Below are 19,016 nucleotides of genomic sequence, written 5' to 3'. Positions count from 1 at the left end.
GATCACTCATCTGTTCACTGTACCTACAGATACACTAACAATCTTTCTCTTTTCTCTCTGTGTCCCCACCTGGACTCACAAAATGAAGCCAGCACAGTAAATTAAGTAAAACACTTGTGTCTTATTAACTTGTATAAATGAATCCCTTTACCTCTCCAACCCCACCCACACAGAGACATACTCATGCAGATGGGGAGGGCCTTTGACCAGCCAAAAATGGGGGCTGTCTCCTCCTCGACGCCCAAGCAAAAAAACAAAACAGGGTGCATTGCGTAACAAGAAGTGATCTTTAATAACATCAGCGTTACCCCTCTGTATAGCATTTCGATTTTTACTTTGGGAAAACTTTCAACTGTGTCAGACCTACATATTAAAGCGCATCACCATGGGGAAAGTGAACGTCTGCTTGAAACGGAGTTACATTATCGTGATAAGTTTGATTGCGGTGAGTGTTTTTATTTTTTCTGCTGCAAATTACAGAAAAAAATCATCGTCACATAAAACCAGAGACTCGAAGTGTTGACATGAACCAGCTGTTGGATCAGATGCTTGAATCTGCATTCGATTATTTCGCCTTAATGTTGGCTTTGTCACTTCAGCTTAAGTCTATTGGAAACGAGAGGAAATGTTTATGAAAATGCTTATTTCGAAAAATCCAAACTTTTTGGATTAACCATTTAGGGGAGAAAGGGAACCCCCAGTGGATGAAAGGAAAATGGACATAATGGTACTGTAAATAAAACAAATGTCTCCAGGACATGATAAGCAACATTGTAATTATAACTAATGCTTCAGCATTTTTGTCATACCATAACCTCCTTTTGATATATTTTGATCATATGGCGGAACAGGGACAATGTGTGCTCACAGAAAACATGCTACAAAATGTTTTATTATTATTGATTAATCTGCTGATTTCTTAATTAATTGATTCATTGTTTGGTCTTTTTTGGTCAATTTGTTTTGTTGTGTTTGTAGCACAAATCTTAAAGATATTCTTGGAATGTATATCGACAAAAGTAAAAATTAAACAATATAAGAAACACAAACAATCTGAATGGACACATGGATTTATTAAAAAACCTATTAGTGTATGTTTTTAATCTTCTCTCTGTTTCTTCTTGTCCTCCTCATCATTTTGATTTGCTCTTCATTGGAACTGGATTGTGCAACATGTGGTTTTGCTTGTTTGTGTGTTCCCACGGGTAAATTAGACCAACTGCTGGTAGCTGCCTCCCGGTTATATGACAGATTCATGACACAATTTGATTTTCTTTACATGTTGTGTGAGCAACATGTTAATAACACCTGTCCACTCCAGCTGAAGATAAATGCGTTCCATGGTCATCTTTACCACAGTAATGGGGTTTCATGCATTCCAACCTGTTAATTCGTCTTAAGGGGTGGCTTTTCTGCTAACTTTATACCAAAAGTATAAAGAATAATGAAGTGTGTTTCTGCTGTTGCAGATACTGGGTGCCCTGATGTTGGCATTCACTCTGTTTAGCCATGGACTCTTACACGAAGAAGATGAGGTAACTCATATTCAACACAGTTCTCATACAACTAAAGGGGTAATATCAGTGGTTTCGCAGAGCCTTCCAAAATGTATTCTCCTCATCAAAGTAAACCAGCATCAACCATTTTGCAAACAATGTTACTGTATTTGTACTGTATATTTACTGTATTTTTATGTTACTATTTGTTTTCATTTGATGTATTTCTTATGTGGTTCCAGTCATCCCTTAGCTGACAAATGTCTCATATACAGACTTTGTGGTTGCCTTTTTAAGCTCCCAGCTCTCTGAATGTTATAATTCCATGTTACCGATGAAATCTTTTGCAAAATTTCCTCACCGAATGTGACTTGTATACACATGGAAAACCTAATAGTGGTGATTGTGCTCGTTTCCAAATGTCTACAAGTAAATAATGTTTGATCTTCATACTGAACTCATTGTGTACAGCAATAGTGCTGGAATAATGATTCACTGCTCACCAAGCTTGCTGTTCTCTCCACAGATCGAGTCGATGCTCCCAGGTCTTCATGTAATGTATGTTCTTTCCATCATAAGTCTGATCCTGACCATCATTGGTCTGTATGGTGCTTGCAAAGAGAAGAAGTGGGCACTTATAATGGTGGGTAAAGAAAGAAAACATACATTTAAACAGTAATAGATAGAGAGTACTAGATATATGTGTGTTTCTCAGTTTGCAGTTGGAATGATCCTCGGCAGTCTATTTTGGATCACATGTGAAATTCAAGGACTGGCTGAGCGACCAAAGGTATTACAAAGCTGACTCTGACATGCATTGTCCTTTTGTGACATTTCTTTTACACCCATGACTATATACACACTAAGAGTAGCTGGCTGCATCAAAACTGCATTCCTGATGAAACTATTACCAAAAGAGGATAGCATTATTATATATATATATATATATATATATATATATATATATATATATATATATATATATATATATACATTAGAGGACCAGTGTGTTGCTTTGGCGTCATCTGGTGGGGAAGTTGCAGATTGCAACCAAAGGAAACTTCTCTCCTGCGTGCCAAGCGTGAAGGAGAGCTACATTTCGCTGATGAGTAAAATGCTAGATCCAGTGTTTGGTTTGTCCTCTCTTGGGTTACTATAGGAACACTGTTTAATCCATTCATTTGACTATTGCTTTTGGGTTTAAAAAAAATGAAAAAAGTAGCACTCCACCGGTAGATACTGTTTCGGCAAATGGGGGAATCTAGAGCTTGACATGCCAGCCATGCCTAGTTCTGGTTGCTAAGCTTTCTGACACAAAATAAGATCTGATATAAAACTACTTTTCAACCAAATAACATAACATAACATACAGTAACATTTTCAAATTGCTCGTTGTCTGATTTTTTTTATATTACTTCGCTTTGTTGTGCAGGTGATTGAAGATCTGAATAAGGAATACCTACAAATGCTGCCACTGAATAATGCTAGTGAGGTTGCTACTGACAGCTTGAAGGCTGCACAGATTGAAGTAGGTAACCTTGTGAAGGTGTGTGATTTAAATTCAAGAATGTTTTTGGGTCATCTTTATTTATATAGAAGCATTTCCTAGTGGTTTAGAAGGTGATAAACCAACTTAAAACACGGACAGACAGCACACATACACACCACTAACAGCATAAAATGGATTGATATACATTGATTAGGTTTTTGTTATACGGAAAGCATGAGATGTTCACCAATAGTATGGATGTGGAGGATCAAACACAGAAGCATATGCTCTCCTAATAAAATGACCCTAAGCAACTTCCACTTGAAAAACGTCTTGCAGTTGAACAAGAAAGGCTGAAATTCTAGTGCATTGCAGTAATTCGCCATCCTACCATCTTCTCAGTTTCAGTGCTGTGGACTGGATCAGGGCTACCTGGATTGGGGCTACAACATCCCAGAATCCTGCCTGTGCACCAAGGAGCCCACTAATCCATGTGTGAGAGTGAAAGCTACTCCATTTCTGCACCAAACTCTTGTTCACCAAGACCCTCTAATATATTGTATTCATTGGTCAAACTCAAAGAATACTGTTTATCATTGTGGATCAATTAAAGTTTCACATGGCAAGAAAAAAAAAGGCCCGTTGACCCCCTGATTTTCATCCAAGGCCACTATGAGGTTGACATTTGTGGGTCAGAGTGGTATGTCTCAAGAACCTTTGGGTGAATTAACATGTCATCTAGTGCACACATCAAAATTTGGCTGCTTTCAAACGTAGTTTAATGTCCTCTTGTGGTGTGTTTCTTTTGCACTTTGTCTCGATGCTTTTGATGTTCTATGTAAAGCACTTTAAATTGCCCTGTTGCTGAAATATGCAACACAAATAAACTTGCCTTGCCTAAGGATGAATTGTAATAACTGGGGATCCTTGATTCATGTTTGTGTCTTGTAGGTGGCAGCTCCCAGAAACAGCAGCCTGTCTGAGCACCTGGTCGATGACCAGCCCATCATGATTTATAAAGAGGTAATAAAAACAACAACATTGTTCATTTCTACGTTTACAGGTTGATGTGCAAACTGTATACTGTATACAAATTATTGCCACTGTGAAATCTGCATTACAACTACAATGCAAGAAAAGCTTGTCTTTGGGTTGTTATTTCATTTTAGAATCAAAAAAATAAATAAAACACTCTTAAATGAAAAACTGTGTTTCACAAAATTATGATGTAGGGTATTCCCTAAACACCTGAATAGTCTTTCCAACTTACCCTGAACAATATGGGGTAGGATTGACTGATGTTAACTATAGCTGTTTATTAAATTAGCAAACGTTACTATTGTCTAAAGTATGGTAGCACTCTGCTTCAACTGTAAAAAGTATGCACTAGATTAACTATTCAATCATCACATAATCTCTGTCTTGTTACTGATTTTTCCTCCTCCTCTCTTCTTCTTTTTCTTGCCTAGAGGGCTTTGGTCTTTTTGACATGATATAAATGTGAGGCTACTGATGTTAATCATATCTTATTGCAGTTTACAGTTTTTGTTGTGACATCAACCAGAAAATCAACTGGGACCTAAAACGGATTAATCTCATGAATTTCAAAAACATTTTTTGTGTCTGAGTCAAATTGGAAAGCATGCTCTCAGGTCTAGTGAGGTGCTGTTTCCTGTATTGTTGCAGTTTGCTGTATTTATTAAACCTCCTTATATGAGGGTAATACTTCTAAAATCCTAATAGATTCTAAGAATTGTGCAAAATATCGGTTTCTCTTGTCTGAAACTGGTTTCCCAACCTTTGTTGGCTTCTGAACCCTTTAAATGAAGCAATGCACTCTTGTAAAGTCACATTGTTTGATGTGCTCTCCTGTTTCAGTCATGCCTTCCATACATGACTGCTCATATGATGATGATCATAGACTATGTTATGGGCATAATCCTGGGAGTCACATTATTTTGGGTATGTATTGTCGGTCCATACGTTCCTGTCTAAATCTAACATTGGTGGTTCACAGTTTGCCCTATCTTTTTGGTAAAGTTTTTATATGAAACTTAATAGGAATACCTGCACAAATAAACAAAATTAAAAACAGATCTGGGGTAAATTCTCTAATCCGAAAATGTCCGACTATCCTAGCAAAATCAAAGAACACATAACCCCCCCACATAAGTAGAAAAAAGCACAGGTGTCACTAATAACAATAATGATGACTCTGTAGCTGAATCGTTCATTTGATCATTTACACCTGTGCTTTTATTACTAGCGACACTTCAACCTGTCTTCAGTGAAAGAGGCCTATCTGTCACTGTGTTTGCTTTGTCTGTTCTGCCCCCTCAGTCTCTTTCTAAAGCTGCAGCTCTATTCAAAACAATCTATCGTCATAGGATGAAACAACCAAAGATGAATACTGTAGGCATTAAAGGACCATCTCTGTCTCTGTGTCCTTCAGGTGTTGTCAGTGGTGTTGTGTATTCTCATCTTGTGTCGGCTGAATAAGAAAGAAGACATCCCGGTGGTGGTCTACAGTCCAGAGGCCAAAGCAGGCAACTACTCGCCTCTCACAGACGCTGTAGAGAATGCCTGATTGGTATTGGTACAAGGATACAAAGTGTTTTTTGATGTTAACATATTTCACAAGTTGGATGAAAATGTGAGACCTACACCCCTCTGCTGTACAAGAGAGGTGAGGAATCTTCATTTAGCTAATTTGTTTGCAAGCACTTGCGAGCAGCAGAATTAGGCGTATTGTGAGATATAAAAATAGTGATGGATTAAAGAGAATGTGGCTTTAACAAAAGCACTGATGAAGAAGTTACTGCACAAATATTAACATTCTGGATGTATTAAAGCTTTAATAAGTTTCTGTATTTTATGGTTGCGTACCTTTCTGTAACCTTTGATATTCTGCCAAACTTCATGTAAACTTGAGAAGCTACAAAAGCACTTCTATAAAGTACAATTTTATATAATAGGATGTCATTGGTACATATTGGTATGAAAGAAACAAAGAACAATAGCCATCTGATTGTTTCTTACTGAAACATGTTTTTTTCACACAATAAACAGGTGGACTTTTTTATCTGTGTAAAAGTGCCAGCGCTTTGTTTCTTTGGTCCTTGCTGCTACAGTGCACCAAAAATATTGTTCAAGACGTGGAGCAGTGCACGCTGCCACTTTCTATTCCATCTACAAATCAGTGTTGCATGAGAGCATTTCTAGGATGAGACTTTCGGTTTCTGGCAGGGGGGATAAACAAATACAGATAATGGGGAAGGTGCAACTGTATTTGACATATTTTGAATGCGAAATTAATAAATCCAAAGTTTGGAAAAACCTGCCTCTTCTTCTTTAGTAAAGCTGTCTCACTAGATATCTGCATAAAAAAAGGAGACCATACAGGAAAGTTCAGAAGCTTATTCTTGTCAACCCACGTTCCAATAAGATTTCAACTTCTTACTGTCATCGTGACAAAAAATGGTTTGTTGGCAAGCTTACATCCCTGCTGTAAAGTTATTTTCTCTTGCATAGAGCGGACAATGGTGGAAGAATTAACAAAGTTCAATGTCAAAATATGTCATCACGAAAAGTGGAGTGGAGTAAAAAGTACAACATTTCCATCTAAAATGGATTGGAGATCTAATGTAGCATAAAATGGAAATACTTAAGTACACGTACCACAACATTGTACAGTACTTAGGTAAATGTACGTTTTTCAACTCTAAGAAACAATTTCAAAGTACAAACAAAAAAGGAACAAGAATCACATATTTTATTCCTGCTATTTACAAAATATTACATACGTTCATTCCATAAATAAAAAAACAGTGTATGACAGAAATAAAAATTCCATATTTAGCAAGATATTGTATATTAGGCATTAATGGTTAAAGTGCACAGGTAGACATTGGATCTGCTGTTTCAGATGAAATTCATTTTGACAATATATTGGTCAAGGAGACATTTCAACCGCAGGCAGCTCATGCAGCAAGTCATATTAGGAGTGATGTGGCGTAAAGGCTTCTTCGGTGAGAGTGGCTTCAGTTGGGACATTACAGTCTCTGCAAGAATACTGGTGACGCGCTTTCCTACAAGAGTCTCTCACAACCTGTCTGCAGTGGCATTGCCAAAACGTCTTCAAACCTTGTAATCAAATTTTTTGAAGCAAAACATTTGAGGATTTTCTGCATGTCTACTGAATGTGCAACCAAACAGAATCCCTTCTCCTCGTAGTGGGTATCATTTACCAACTAAATGTGCTTTAAGAACAAATTAATGGAGTAATGAAGTTTCAAATATACATTGTGCATAACACGGCATCAAGACATTCTGTTGTCCTGATGAGAGCTGTGGCTCATTCCGTTGTCCAACCTGATTATTTACCAAAGATCATACATTGCTCAATAATAAATAAATGATTATATTTTAATCAAAGCACTTTGTAAACACTGTTTAGGAAAGGTGCTACATAAAGGTTATTAATATTATTACTTGTTCAAAGATTATTGGTTGCTCTAATGCTGAAAAATTCAATGAGTGAGCTTAAGACAAGTATGAATATTTAAATATACGTGTTTAAAAGAAGTTGGTCCAGTCGACAAGTGTTAAATTAAACCCATTCATTGATTAATTGAGGTACAGTAGATGCACTTTGATTAATATCTGTCTTGCCAAAGACTCAGTGATGTATGCGTTTATGAAGGAAATGGAGATAAATAATATCGGAATATAAACCAGATAAGACAACACTTACTGTAAATAACAAAATGCCGGGATTGGCTCCAGCTACTCAATGAAAACAGATGCCTGATTAATACTTGGTAAGATATTCATTTCGAACAAAAGCATCTGAAAATGTGCTGATTATACTGATATTCAGCACATTTTACAAGACAGTTAATTTCATTAAATTGCAATGTTTTTACAGCAGTAAGTTAAAAAAAAAAGTCATTTGAAATTGATCTATGCATGTAGTTTACTTTGAATATTAGTTACATGCATTAACAGAAAAAAAAACATATGTTGCTATAGCACAAAAGAGCAAGGATATGGTATACAGCATAATGTGTTTACATGTGCAAATACAAATCAGGTATGCTCGATAATAATTTGAAGCGTGTATCAAAATATAGGAGGTGACTAGAAGGCACCAGGAACATATCTGTTTGATAGGAGAAGAGCCATGAACTCCTGTTTTCTTTTGATCTGGCCCATCAGCTTGATGCTCATAACGAGTAGAACCACCTGGCGAGGGAAGCACAGGAGTTACAAGCATGCTGCGGTGCTCAGTAATGACTACCGCATGATTTTCTCTCTTGTGTCATATGTCTACTTCATGACAGGAAGTACTTATTTGTATGTATTTGTAGAATGAAAATGACCTAGCATATATTACATCAAGGCAATAATTCAACACAATTTATCATTAATAGCTGTGTGAAGTCCTATAAAACATATAAATGTGTAAAGAAATTAAATAAATACACTCACCCAAAATACTCCACTTCCAAATTGCACGGCCATCGCCAACGAGAACGCAAGCTTCAGTTCAGAAACATAAATTGGTAGGCAAGGCTGTGGAAAGAAAGTGCAGGTTTATTGTTAAGGCGGTGGCAAAAGTATGCTTCATGTCTTTGCGGTGGCAAACTTGTATGTAAAAAAAAAAAAAAACTGATCTGGGTATACTGCAGCTTATTAAGCCATTTTGACACAAGCCAAAAATAATAGGGAACCACTGCTCTACTTTAAAATGAATTTAGAGAGAAAATAAGAGTTTATTTCATATAAATCTTAAGATTTGTTTTACCTCTTGATAAACATACTGGTTCTTTGGAGCCCCCAGAGTGGCGCTGCCTCGTAGTCGGATCTGAAGAGGAGAACAAAATCCAATTACATAATATGACACGTCATAGGCGAAAGGTGGGTGCAACATCAATAAAATGGGAACAAATTCAAATTTAAAGAAGAATTCAGTTGCTTTTGCATTTCCTTATTCATACAGTTTTGTCCATCGGTGGTGATAACATGTTTTATCCCAAATGTTGTGGCTGTGAACTGCAGCTGCACTGTAAACATTCATTAGATATTGAAAAGCTTCTTTCAAGTTCAGATTTAATCCACTGAACAGGTTGTTCAGTTGACGCAGTTAAGTAGGGAGTTTTTAAAAACCTGTTTGACAGTTGCTTAACTTGCATACAGAAACATGGATATGCATAACAGACTGTCAGTTTAAGTCAGATTACATTCCAGTCTATTTGGTTTAATGAGGAAAGCTATATATATATATTTATAGGTACTGTATATTAGAATATGGCTCAGCTCTATTGCAGTTCTCTGGTCAAACTAATCCACAAGACCCAAGCAACTAGAAATGTTCCCTCAAGTGCCAGCACAGGACTAGAAATCCCGATGAGTCATCTTCAGTATATTTTGCTTATATAAAAGGAGACACTCACGCATTTTCCTGGATAGTGACAGTTACAGGAGGCAGGGATGGAAGAGCCCCAGTCTTTATAGCCTTCAATAAGACCACAGCACTCAAACTGGAGGTGACAGAAACACACACACACACACACACACACACACACACACACACACACACACACACACACACACACACACACACACACACACACACACAGGCTAAATAGGAATAACATGCAAAACAGATAAACCAGAATAAAAATGCATTAGCAAGCACATAAACTTGATACTTGAATGCAGATCCTGGCATTCCCATCAGCCCCAATACCAGGGTCAGTAAATACATCTTGCCTCTTTAAGATAAGACACACCTGCTTACCTGGCCACGCCCTGCGGACTAGATAAACAGCTGCTGTGGCCTCATTCGTTTGATCGCCACACGGAGAGCTGCGTGTGACCTGTGTCTGTCCATGTTGGGGCTTTCAATATATAATAAAATCCAACAGATATACTGCCTGCCCTCGTAGAGCAACCTCTATAGATGCATTTTCCTTATACCCGTCTACTTTTCGGTGTTCTAGCAGCTGGTATCTAGAAAATGCCCCAAAACCTTGCGATAGTCCGCCCTGAGAACCAGGGGTGGGCGTTCTCGTAGTCATTAACTCAGTCAAATCTTGACACACAGACTTTATAAGCATATTTTTTTTTTACTAAAAAGTGTGACTTGCACTTTACGAATACACGTGCATAAATCCACTCAAAATAAGAGGGGAAAAGACGCAACAGAACTTGACTGACAATAATCAAGTTTTCAGGTGTTCCTCCGTATCAGAGTTATCCAGGGATGGTTTCCTGTGTACTTAGGGGTTCACTACAAACAAAGAATGCTGATAGCTAATTCGGCATACTTTTTAATAGTGCCAATTCCTGAAAATGTAAACAAATTGGCTTAAAAAAACGGTCTCAAGTTGTAGGCCACAGCCAGCTATCTAATTGACTCCATGGCAACATTGCTCACATGCTCCAAAGCATTATGGGAAATCTAATTACAAAACTGGGAGCACACAAAGAATAAAATAAGCAGAACTAATACATTACTTATAGCATACATTATTTGATATAAACTGTATAAGCTTTCAAAGGTCAACAAATGGGACACACCTTTTAATTGTGTGGTGAACTGAAATACCTTTGGAAGTGGTTTTATTTATTTAACATTTTATTTTTTTAATCTCCACAATGACTTGGATTGTACATCTGAAAACTCAGCCAAATGAACATTGAGCTTAAAAATGTATAATAATAGCTCCTTACTTCTTGTTGAATACTATACAGCAGGGTCCTGTTGGCTTTGCTGGTTCCACTAAGTGGCATCATGGACAGCAACTTTGACTCCTCACGGGCCACACGTTTCTGAGGAGGGAGAAATCAAGACATACTTTAGCCTATTTAAAGTGGCTTTTTAATAGCATAGGATTACATCAATTGTTCGTAAAAGCAGGGCATTAAAGTACTATACCTCATAAACATCTTGGTAACTTAGTGCTGTTCTAACAATTATTGTTTGACTGGCTGCCGCCATCCCAGTTGCATACTGCACACACAGACAAACCAACAATAGTAAGTGAAAGAGAAACATAATTAGCAGAAAACACTTTGGAACATATGCAATCTGTCCTACACAGGTAAAAAGACAATCTTACAAGAACAAACATAGTGGTAGTACGAAGAGATGAAGCAGGTTTTTTACCAGAATCAAACACCATCTCTTTCCTGTACAGGCTCCAATCACACCGAGCACTGAGAGCAGCAGGCAGCCGATCTCTACAACGTACATTATCACTACAGAAACATTGGACACCAGCTGAGGAGGAAAAATAGCATTGGCTTTAAAGGCAAACATTGACTGGCCTGACCATGTTGATAATGATATTACTTTGTTGTCACAGATGTATTACCAAGATAGCACGGCTACAAAAGAGGTCAAAGGTCAGGGTCAGCTACAACATCTGAATATAATTCACTGTCTTGCCCAAGGACACCTCAACTGCCAGATGCTTGCCAACATGACAGCTTGAACTCAGGTCTTCCAGAGTAATATAAAAAGGCGCTGCTGTGATGTGTTCAGGCAATATTGATGGAAGACCGTGAAAACCCATGCATTAATAATCCCCAAATTGTTCTTTGGATGTCCCAGCAACAATTTTCTTTTTCTTGTAAAGCCTGACAAGAGTTATTTCTGCCTCTGATAAATAATATTATCTGCTTAGGAAATGAATATCATCTGCTCGTAAAAACATCTGAAGTTAGTCTTACTTTGCCGGTTTGTATGAGGTCTCTATGCCAAGCTACTGTCATTGTCAGCATGAAGAAGCACAGTGCCTTTGGAGAGAGGAGAATAAACATTTGTTAAATTTGCAAGTGAAGAAGACATGGAAAGTGTAGAATACTGTACACAAAATGAAAGGATTACATATTTTAGTTGTATAACGCCGGTGTCTCTGACTTTGTATTCAATCTGCAAATGATATTTTGTCAGCCATTGTTTTAATATGTTTTGAAATCTGTTATAGTTCAGTAAGCACGGATGGTAGGCAGTGGCACAGCTAGACAGGATTAGGCTAAGATAATACCTTTACAGGACAGTTATGTGACTGTTGAATCCAGACTCAAAATGCACATGACTCTAAACTCACAGCTGAGAAATATAAACAGTAGCATGATAAGGAAATGAAATGTATTCTTTCTGGGGACAGGTCAGTGTGTGGAGTGATTATATGAGGATGGTTATCCTTTGATAATGCAAATTCTAACCACCACTATGGCTTCTTTTTGATATGGGCTCAGTGATTATTTTCCCCATCATTTTCTATGTATATAACCTTAAAGCATGTTACATACAACACAAAACGCACCGCAGGAATTGCATCCATAATAATTTTTGATAGAGTGGGATTCGCTGCAGCATGTTTATATGAGAGACACATAGTCTTATTTGGCTTAATTATAGGGCGAATGATGATTTGCGTCATAATAACAGCAAGGGAATAAAAAAAATATTGAATCACAGAAAGAAAACAATAGCATGCGATCAAATAGGCCTCGGGGCTTAAATTGGATTCAGGAGCGATGCATTGAAGGCTACCTACCATATGCACAGCGTTTGCAAAAATAAACGGCCTTTTCAGGCTCGTTTTATCCGCCACCACGACCACTGCACTCCGCTGCATGCTGCTGCTTCTCTCCCAGGCTTTGGACGCCCTTTTTACATACAGAAAATATGAAGGCTGTAGACCTATGATTAGAACTGTGAGGGCATCTATCTATCTATCCGCACAGGACGTCACTGTGATGTACTGGGTGAGGGGTCTGTGGCGCCTTCACGGGCAGTCGGAAATATTGGAATCGAGAGAATTAGCGCAGAGGGATGATGTTCAGCCGTGATTAAAGTAACTCACTGAGGAATTTAAGGTGCGGTGGGTGTGAATGATATAAGTGGTGCCGTTGAATTTACTCTTTACAACCTTTAGCACCCTCATAAAAAAAATCTCCACCACAATCCAGAGAGATTGTCTGTCTAAAGTCACTTTTTTCTTATCACTTGGATTTTTTAAAATGTATTTATTCAGTCTATTAATGGATTTTACTGTTTCAAATGGTGTCCTAGAGTCTTGTGAGTTATAAAAGTAAAAGTTAAATTACTACACTAGTCTAGACTAGATTACTTGACTCACTAACTGTAGAATTTACCCTCCCCTCAGGTTTGCATATCTCCTACATTTGTAAATAAAATAAAAATACAGAAGATGACCTCAGTGATTTCATACTATGAAGCCATTATTTATGCAGTCTTTTATTTTTTATTTTTTTTATTTCATGCTGCATTTTCAGCAGTTTCTAATATATTAGTGGGGCCCACTACTTTCATCCATCACTTATCATTTTGAACATTAGTTATAGAGGGGCCATTCAGCTAAAAATCTTTCACAACCTCTCTGCATTGTTTTTGTCATATTCACAACAAACATTTTGCTCATACTTTATGACACAAGTCGTAATACAGACAGTATTTGTCTCCATGAGTACACAACAACAGCAAAATAACTCCTAAATTTGACTATGAAAATGTCCTTGCACTCTTTTTACTGGCAACATGACTGCATTTCCCAGGATCCCACAGCCATAATGGGGCTGGGCTACTTCCCTAGAACAGGTAGGGCAGGTTTCTATTGTTTCCACAGGTGCTATGGAGAAGTAGAGAGAGAGAGATACGCAGGTGGCTATAAATCAGTAAGAACAGGAAATACTGCTGACAGGAAGTCAAATAAAAAGGAAAGCGAAGGTGGAGGAAAAAAAACCTGACACGTGTGTGAAAGAAGAGCAGGTGGATTGGACAGGAACCTGGATTACAGACAAGGATCTTTTTTTAGGATATATTATCAAGGAAGTTCCTTTTTCCTTGGAAGGACGGCTGACCAGAACCTGTGCAGGTGGACTAAAAGGATGGGATGTTTACTCATGCTTTCATTTGCCGAGGGCCACAAAGTGGGTCAACTCCTGAGAAGAAGCTGAAAGGAGCAGCAGGGACTGAGGCAGTTTTGTTCTACTAAAAGGGAGCACAAGAGGGGATAGACCGATTGAGCTGGATGGAGACAAAAGACAGAAATAATGCAGAATTATTAAGAAAGCACCTTTTAGTTTTTATTCCCTGAAAACAGGCACTGTTGATTATTCCACATTGCTGCTTAATGCTTCACAATGTGTAGGCCTATACTCTAAATTGTTCAAATTTTAGACCATTTTATATTTTATTATGAAACTATAGGCGAGGGAAATGGATGTCAGCCACTTTCTAACCTTTGAATAGCACCATTTTACATCTTGACAAACAAACTTTCTAAACACTAAACTGGTTTTACAGGCTACATTTAACCTGCTGTTGGAAATCTAGTATGGTGACCAACTTTAGCTTTGACTGAAAGAAGAAACAGTGGAGTGCACCTTTTATTCAAGTGTAAAGATAACCCAGCATCCTTTGGCCTTTAAAGTCCAAACATTCCAAGTTATCTACAGATCAAGAGGAGAGCATTTTCCTACATTTGTGAGACATTCACATCCCAAGAAGACACTACTGTACCTCCACCATGCAGACCCCAGGACCTGAGCAAGATGACTCCTTTGATTTCCTGTTTAAGATCATCCTGATCGGAGACTCTAACGTAGGGAAGACCTGCGTGGTTCAGAATTTCAAGTCAGGGTTTTTCTCAGAAAGACAGCAGAACACCATCGGAGTGGATTTCACTGTACGGACGGTGGATATCGAGGGGAGGAGAGTTAAGGTTAGAACTCTATGTGGTGTTTATTGAGGGACATGAATGAATGTAGAGTCTCTTGGGGGCCCGGTGTGTTGAGATGGTGATGAGAATATGAGGTATAGAACATCAAATCACCCATATGCAGACCTTTCTGAGCAACCAGCCATAGATTCAGAATATCATTTTGAAAAAACAGTACATGTTGTAGTCTCTGAGGCTTTTAGCTGCTGTCAAATTTGTGGCCTACCAGCATGTGACTTTACATTAAATTCAAGGTTTGACATTAGAAAGGGTTGAATAATGACTTTAAGATACGCAAATGATCAGCCTTGCCTCCTGAAAAACCTTAAAAGACATAATCCTAAAAGGCCTTATTAAGTATTAATAAGTTAAACATGATAATGGCAGATAGAAAAACACTTGAAATGATAATTTTCAGTCGGTTATTCCATCCATTCATTGTATGTGGCTAACCTGAGTCCAGGTCCCAGTATAACATTAAGATAATGTATTGTTGTGTACTTCTAAGAAGTACTAACAATAATGTGATATATTAATCAATAATTCTAATCCATATCATCCCTACTGTTTTCTTTCTATCATATTTTCATCATTACTCTCTGTATGACTCAGAAGCTGGTATCAAATTGCCTTCTATATTTAAAAGTCTTACATTTAACAAAGCCAACCCTGCAGATTGATTATGCCCCAGTTATGCCTGCTGAATGCCTCGATCCTCATCATGGGTGTTGTGGAGTCAGCTGGCTCTGACAGTGACAGGCTGCTTACCAGCGGCACATGCCTTTTGGTGTAATATTAAATGATTAGTATGGTTTAAATCTGAATCTGCAGCTCTTCTGATGTGATGGATTTTTCTTGGTTTTGGGATAAATGACACCCGACACAGTGAGAGGTGTCCTTTGTTTAGAGTGTCAGTTAGACTCAGTCCCAAACCAGTCAGACAAGCTTCTCACATGAAGGACCAGTCCTTCAAGTTTCTCTGCTCAAGTTTTCACGCAGCTGGTATGACTTCTCTGCCGTCATTAAGAAAAAAAGGAACTAAATGATTTAGGTAGAGATTGATTGTTTCTGCATACTTCTAAAGTCAGTCTGATGCCCATAGTGATCAAATAAAGTCATTGATCTTTCAAAATTGATCACCATTTTCTGCTCCTGTTCATGTCACTTGTTTATCTGTAGTTTTGTCCTAGCCAGGAGGGAGGAACAGTTGTTTATCAATACACACCTACACCAACTGTATTGTTCTGTTGACAAGCCAGTTAGATGACTGCAGAATCAAATGTCAAACGTCAGCAACACTCAACAGGTTGGGGCAGTGGTGGCCTAAAGGTTAGAAAAGCAGGTTTGAAGGTCATTGATTCAATCCCCCGTACCTGCAGGGTAAATCTGGGTACATTACCACCACTGAGGTGCTCTTGAACAAGGCTCTTAAGTATGGTGACCAACAGATTAGACTGTGGTTTTAGTTGACATCTTCCAGGTGTGTAAATAACTGTGGGAATATTACTTTTTTTTTTTAATTCAAGAGCAAAAGATAGCCAAAACATCTACATCACAGTTAAGTGACTTGTCATGTTTTTATGAAACAATTAATCACAATATAATGTCACCATAAGGTTGTAAAAGTAACAGAATAAAGTCCAAAGAATAACAAGCTATTGTTTGTCTCGTTTATTTTTTATCAATAAAACTCAAAAAGAATGCTTTGATTTTGCTGTTAAGCTTTTCCAGAAGCTCAAAAAAATAGACCAGCAACACTGGTATTGAAAACATATTGGTTGAGTTGGGGAGTTGGGATTGGTTGCCATGACAGCTGTTACCACGTTGCTCAAATGACCAGGGAGTATCCTGCAGAGAGACACAAGGAATCTCATAAACTATAATGTGTGTGTGTGTGTGTGTGTGTGTGTGTGTGTGTGTGTGTGTGTGTGTGTGTGTGTGTGTGTGTGTGTGTGTGTGTGTGTGTGTGTGTGTGTGTGTGTGGGTGTGGGTGTGTATCGGTAGACAGTCTTATTTTGCTGTCATTGTCATTTTGTTGTTAATGTGCATATCAGCCATACATCCATTCATGTATATTAAATCCATACAGCTGTCACAGCTGATTCCTTGTTCTTCACTGTGTTTGTGTAACAGATGCAGGTGTGGGACACGGCAGGTCAGGAGCGGTTTCGCACAATCACCCAGAGCTACTACCGCAGTGCTCACGGCGCCATCATCGCCTATGACATCACACGACGCTCGACCTTTGACTCAGTGGCTCACTGGATCAAAGAGGTGGAGCTCTATGGAGCGAACAATGTAGTGCTGGTTCTCATAGGTGAGTGTGGATCTGACATGTTAACATGTGAGGTGCATGAATGCAGTGTCTGTGTTTTGGAAGTTCTTGTATTAGAAGGTGGACAAAATAAAAGAAACATTTGATATAAAATATAATGTAATTTGGTGCAATAGCCCTTCAATGACTAAGACCTCTAAAACTTTAGCAATTACCTTTCCACTTTGCATGCTTCAAATTTATTAAGCATCACATTACATACCTCCAATTTTATCTTAAGGACTTTGAGCAGAGAGTGAAATCTTACTTCTGACCCTAAATGAACTTAAATGGAATCATGAAAACAGCATCAAGCGAGTGAATCTCCACACAGATATTACTAGCATGTAAATAAGTTGCACGGATAATCATATTAACAGAAATCTGGCGATGCAGACAACCTGGTTGTTTTAGATAATGTTGAGTTATTGTGTTGCATCTCTGAACTCCCTGATTGCCTCTGTAGGTAACAAATGTGACCTGGAGCAGGAACGTCAGGTTCCGTTTGAGGAGTCCTGCAATCTGGCAAAGGACAAAGACATACTAGCTGCTCTAGAAACATCAGCAAAGGTAATGAACCTACTTTTGCATGTTAAACACTATGGAGTGGGCAGCAATCTAAAGTTCTCTATCTTCTTCTCTGTGTTAAGGAGAGTCAGAATGTGGAAGAAGCCTTCATCATGATGGCTAGAGAGCTGCTGTTGCGTAACGGCCTTAATATCCAGCAGGGGGACTTAAATAGCAGCAACACACCTCGAGTTCTTCTCCGGTCCAGCTCTCGGGCTATCGATGGCTTTGTAGATACCTACACACCACCAGAGAAGAAGACATGTTGCTGATCCAAATGTGGATAGAAAATAGGAAGAAGAAGAGGGTGAAGGACACATTTCATCATGAACGTTGGAGAAGAGGAATGGACGAAGATCCAGAGATGCATTGATGCCGAACAAGCCTAGCAAGGCCTTAAGATTGTTTGCATTGAAGAATTTTCCAATTTTTGGAAAGTACTGAAAAATTAATTCAGTGTAATTCAGTAAGCTTTTGTAGCTTAACTGACCCGAGAGAATTGTTAGCTGGTGCTACAATGACACGGACCGGGAATGTTTAGTGATGGGGGAGAAAGAGACAGTGGTGACGGGTGTAATCAGCGCTGGGTGACGTTACAGTAAAACAATCTTGTTTATTTCCACTATTACTGGACATTTTTTCTCTCTTGCTGTTTAACTGTTACTATTCCTTTTATTAAGTTTGCACTAACAAAAGTAAGTGAGCACCTGCTGGCCTGAGCCAGGCAAGTTGAATTTTGTCCAAAAAGCTGTCTTCATGCTTCACTCTGCTGGTTTATCTTTTGAGAATCTGGGAAAGACTATTCAATGTTACAATGGCGCATAAGACGTTGTCTTTTTCACCCGAGTGACCTCTTACAGTGCCTCTATGACGAGCTGTGATCCTCTGCTGCTGTGCTCTAGATGACAACTTCTTGGAGAACCTGCTGCAAGCCACAAGACTGTGAATTATACATATTTGTTTTACTACATAATAATGTCCTACATTGTCATAAATGTGTCTATATAAAGCTTTGAATGTCTTCCTGAAATCCTGTTATTTACTACTATATTGTGAACACCAGAGGGCAGTGTGCTGTTATACATGACCTACAGTTGCATGTTGGGTGCTCACTGCCCTTGACAATAAATAGAAAGGTGATTTAAAACATCTGTGACTGCAGTAAGAAACGATTAATTGAATGCAACCCAACATGCAACCAGGTAAACAGGAAAGCACTTTTCAAATCACCTTTAGGGCTTAACTTTGCCAAAACCACTTCCTGCCAACACAACAGTCAAGCTAAAGGAACTGATGAGGTTTACATCCAGGATATAATCTGTATAATCTAATGCCAGGTTGGCAGGCCCTATTCAAACACCAATCAGGGAACTCATGTAGCAGGACTTGCA

General features: G+C 38.4%; 3 protein-coding genes across 4 annotated transcripts; 2 read left to right on the top strand and 1 right to left on the bottom strand.

Moving 5' to 3' along the window:
- The first annotated feature begins 205 nt into the window (after window positions 1–205).
- On the top strand, window positions 206–6,311 carry LOC129112608 (tetraspanin-8-like). Of its 2 annotated transcripts, XM_054624778.1 has the most exons (9): window positions 206–445; window positions 1,470–1,535; window positions 2,023–2,139; window positions 2,212–2,286; window positions 2,929–3,024; window positions 3,388–3,480; window positions 3,937–4,008; window positions 4,864–4,947; window positions 5,438–6,311. In XM_054624778.1, the coding sequence occupies exons 1-9, from the start codon at window positions 386–388 to the stop codon at window positions 5,570–5,572; spliced, it is 798 nt and encodes a 265-aa protein (XP_054480753.1). In that variant the 5' UTR covers window positions 206–385; the 3' UTR covers window positions 5,573–6,311. The 2 variants fall into 2 exon arrangements, with proteins under 2 accessions (XP_054480753.1, XP_054480754.1); XM_054624779.1 differs by lacking the exon at window positions 4,864–4,947.
- Window positions 6,312–8,124: 1,813 nt separating this feature from the next.
- LOC129112772 (tetraspanin-8-like) lies at window positions 8,125–12,682 on the bottom strand. Its single transcript, XM_054624988.1, has 9 exons — window positions 12,558–12,682; window positions 11,725–11,790; window positions 11,159–11,272; window positions 10,928–11,002; window positions 10,723–10,821; window positions 9,441–9,527; window positions 8,792–8,851; window positions 8,476–8,559; window positions 8,125–8,229 (listed from the first exon to the last, which is right to left on the bottom strand). The coding sequence occupies exons 1-9, from the start codon at window positions 12,636–12,638 to the stop codon at window positions 8,125–8,127; spliced, it is 771 nt and encodes a 256-aa protein (XP_054480963.1). The 5' UTR covers window positions 12,639–12,682.
- A 1,870-nt stretch (window positions 12,683–14,552) lies between these two features.
- LOC129112592 (ras-related protein Rab-19-like) lies at window positions 14,553–17,897 on the top strand. The gene is made up of 4 exons (XM_054624755.1): window positions 14,553–14,747; window positions 16,878–17,061; window positions 17,525–17,628; window positions 17,709–17,897. Exons 1-4 carry the CDS (start codon window positions 14,553–14,555, stop codon window positions 17,895–17,897), a joined length of 672 nt encoding a protein of 223 aa, XP_054480730.1.
- The last annotated feature ends 1,119 nt before the right edge of the window (window positions 17,898–19,016 follow it).

Source organism: Anoplopoma fimbria, chromosome 23 (assembly GCF_027596085.1).
Source record: "Anoplopoma fimbria isolate UVic2021 breed Golden Eagle Sablefish chromosome 23, Afim_UVic_2022, whole genome shotgun sequence".
Classification (NCBI taxonomy): Eukaryota; Metazoa; Chordata; class Actinopteri; order Perciformes; family Anoplopomatidae; genus Anoplopoma; species Anoplopoma fimbria.
This window is presented reverse-complemented; position numbering and strand designations above follow the sequence as displayed.

What these genes read in the sequence shown, in the direction of transcription:
- LOC129112608 (XM_054624778.1), top strand. Translation starts at nt 386, where the DNA reads ATGGGGAAAGTGAACGTCTGCTTGAAACGGAGTTACATTATCGTGATA. An exon ending in TGAAGGCTGCACAGATTGAA is followed by an intron (nt 3,025 to 3,387) that starts GTAGGTAACCTT and finishes CCATCTTCTCAG; the next exon opens with TTTCAGTGCTGTGGACTGGA. An exon ending in AGGAGCCCACTAATCCATGT is followed by an intron (nt 3,481 to 3,936) that starts GTGAGAGTGAAA and finishes TGTGTCTTGTAG; the next exon opens with GTGGCAGCTCCCAGAAACAG.
- LOC129112592 (XM_054624755.1), top strand. Translation starts at nt 14,553, where the DNA reads ATGCAGACCCCAGGACCTGAGCAAGATGACTCCTTTGATTTCCTGTTT. An exon ending in TCGAGGGGAGGAGAGTTAAG is followed by an intron (nt 14,748 to 16,877) that starts GTTAGAACTCTA and finishes TTTGTGTAACAG; the next exon opens with ATGCAGGTGTGGGACACGGC. An exon ending in CTCTAGAAACATCAGCAAAG is followed by an intron (nt 17,629 to 17,708) that starts GTAATGAACCTA and finishes CTCTGTGTTAAG; the next exon opens with GAGAGTCAGAATGTGGAAGA.
- LOC129112772 (XM_054624988.1), bottom strand. Translation starts at nt 12,638, where the DNA reads ATGCAGCGGAGTGCAGTGGTCGTGGTGGCGGATAAAACGAGCCTGAAA. An exon ending in AGAGATGGTGTTTGATTCTG is followed by an intron (nt 11,003 to 11,158) that starts GTAAAAAACCTG and finishes CTGTGTGTGCAG; the next exon opens with TATGCAACTGGGATGGCGGC. An exon ending in GTTACCAAGATGTTTATGAG is followed by an intron (nt 10,822 to 10,927) that starts GTATAGTACTTT and finishes CTCCCTCCTCAG; the next exon opens with AAACGTGTGGCCCGTGAGGA.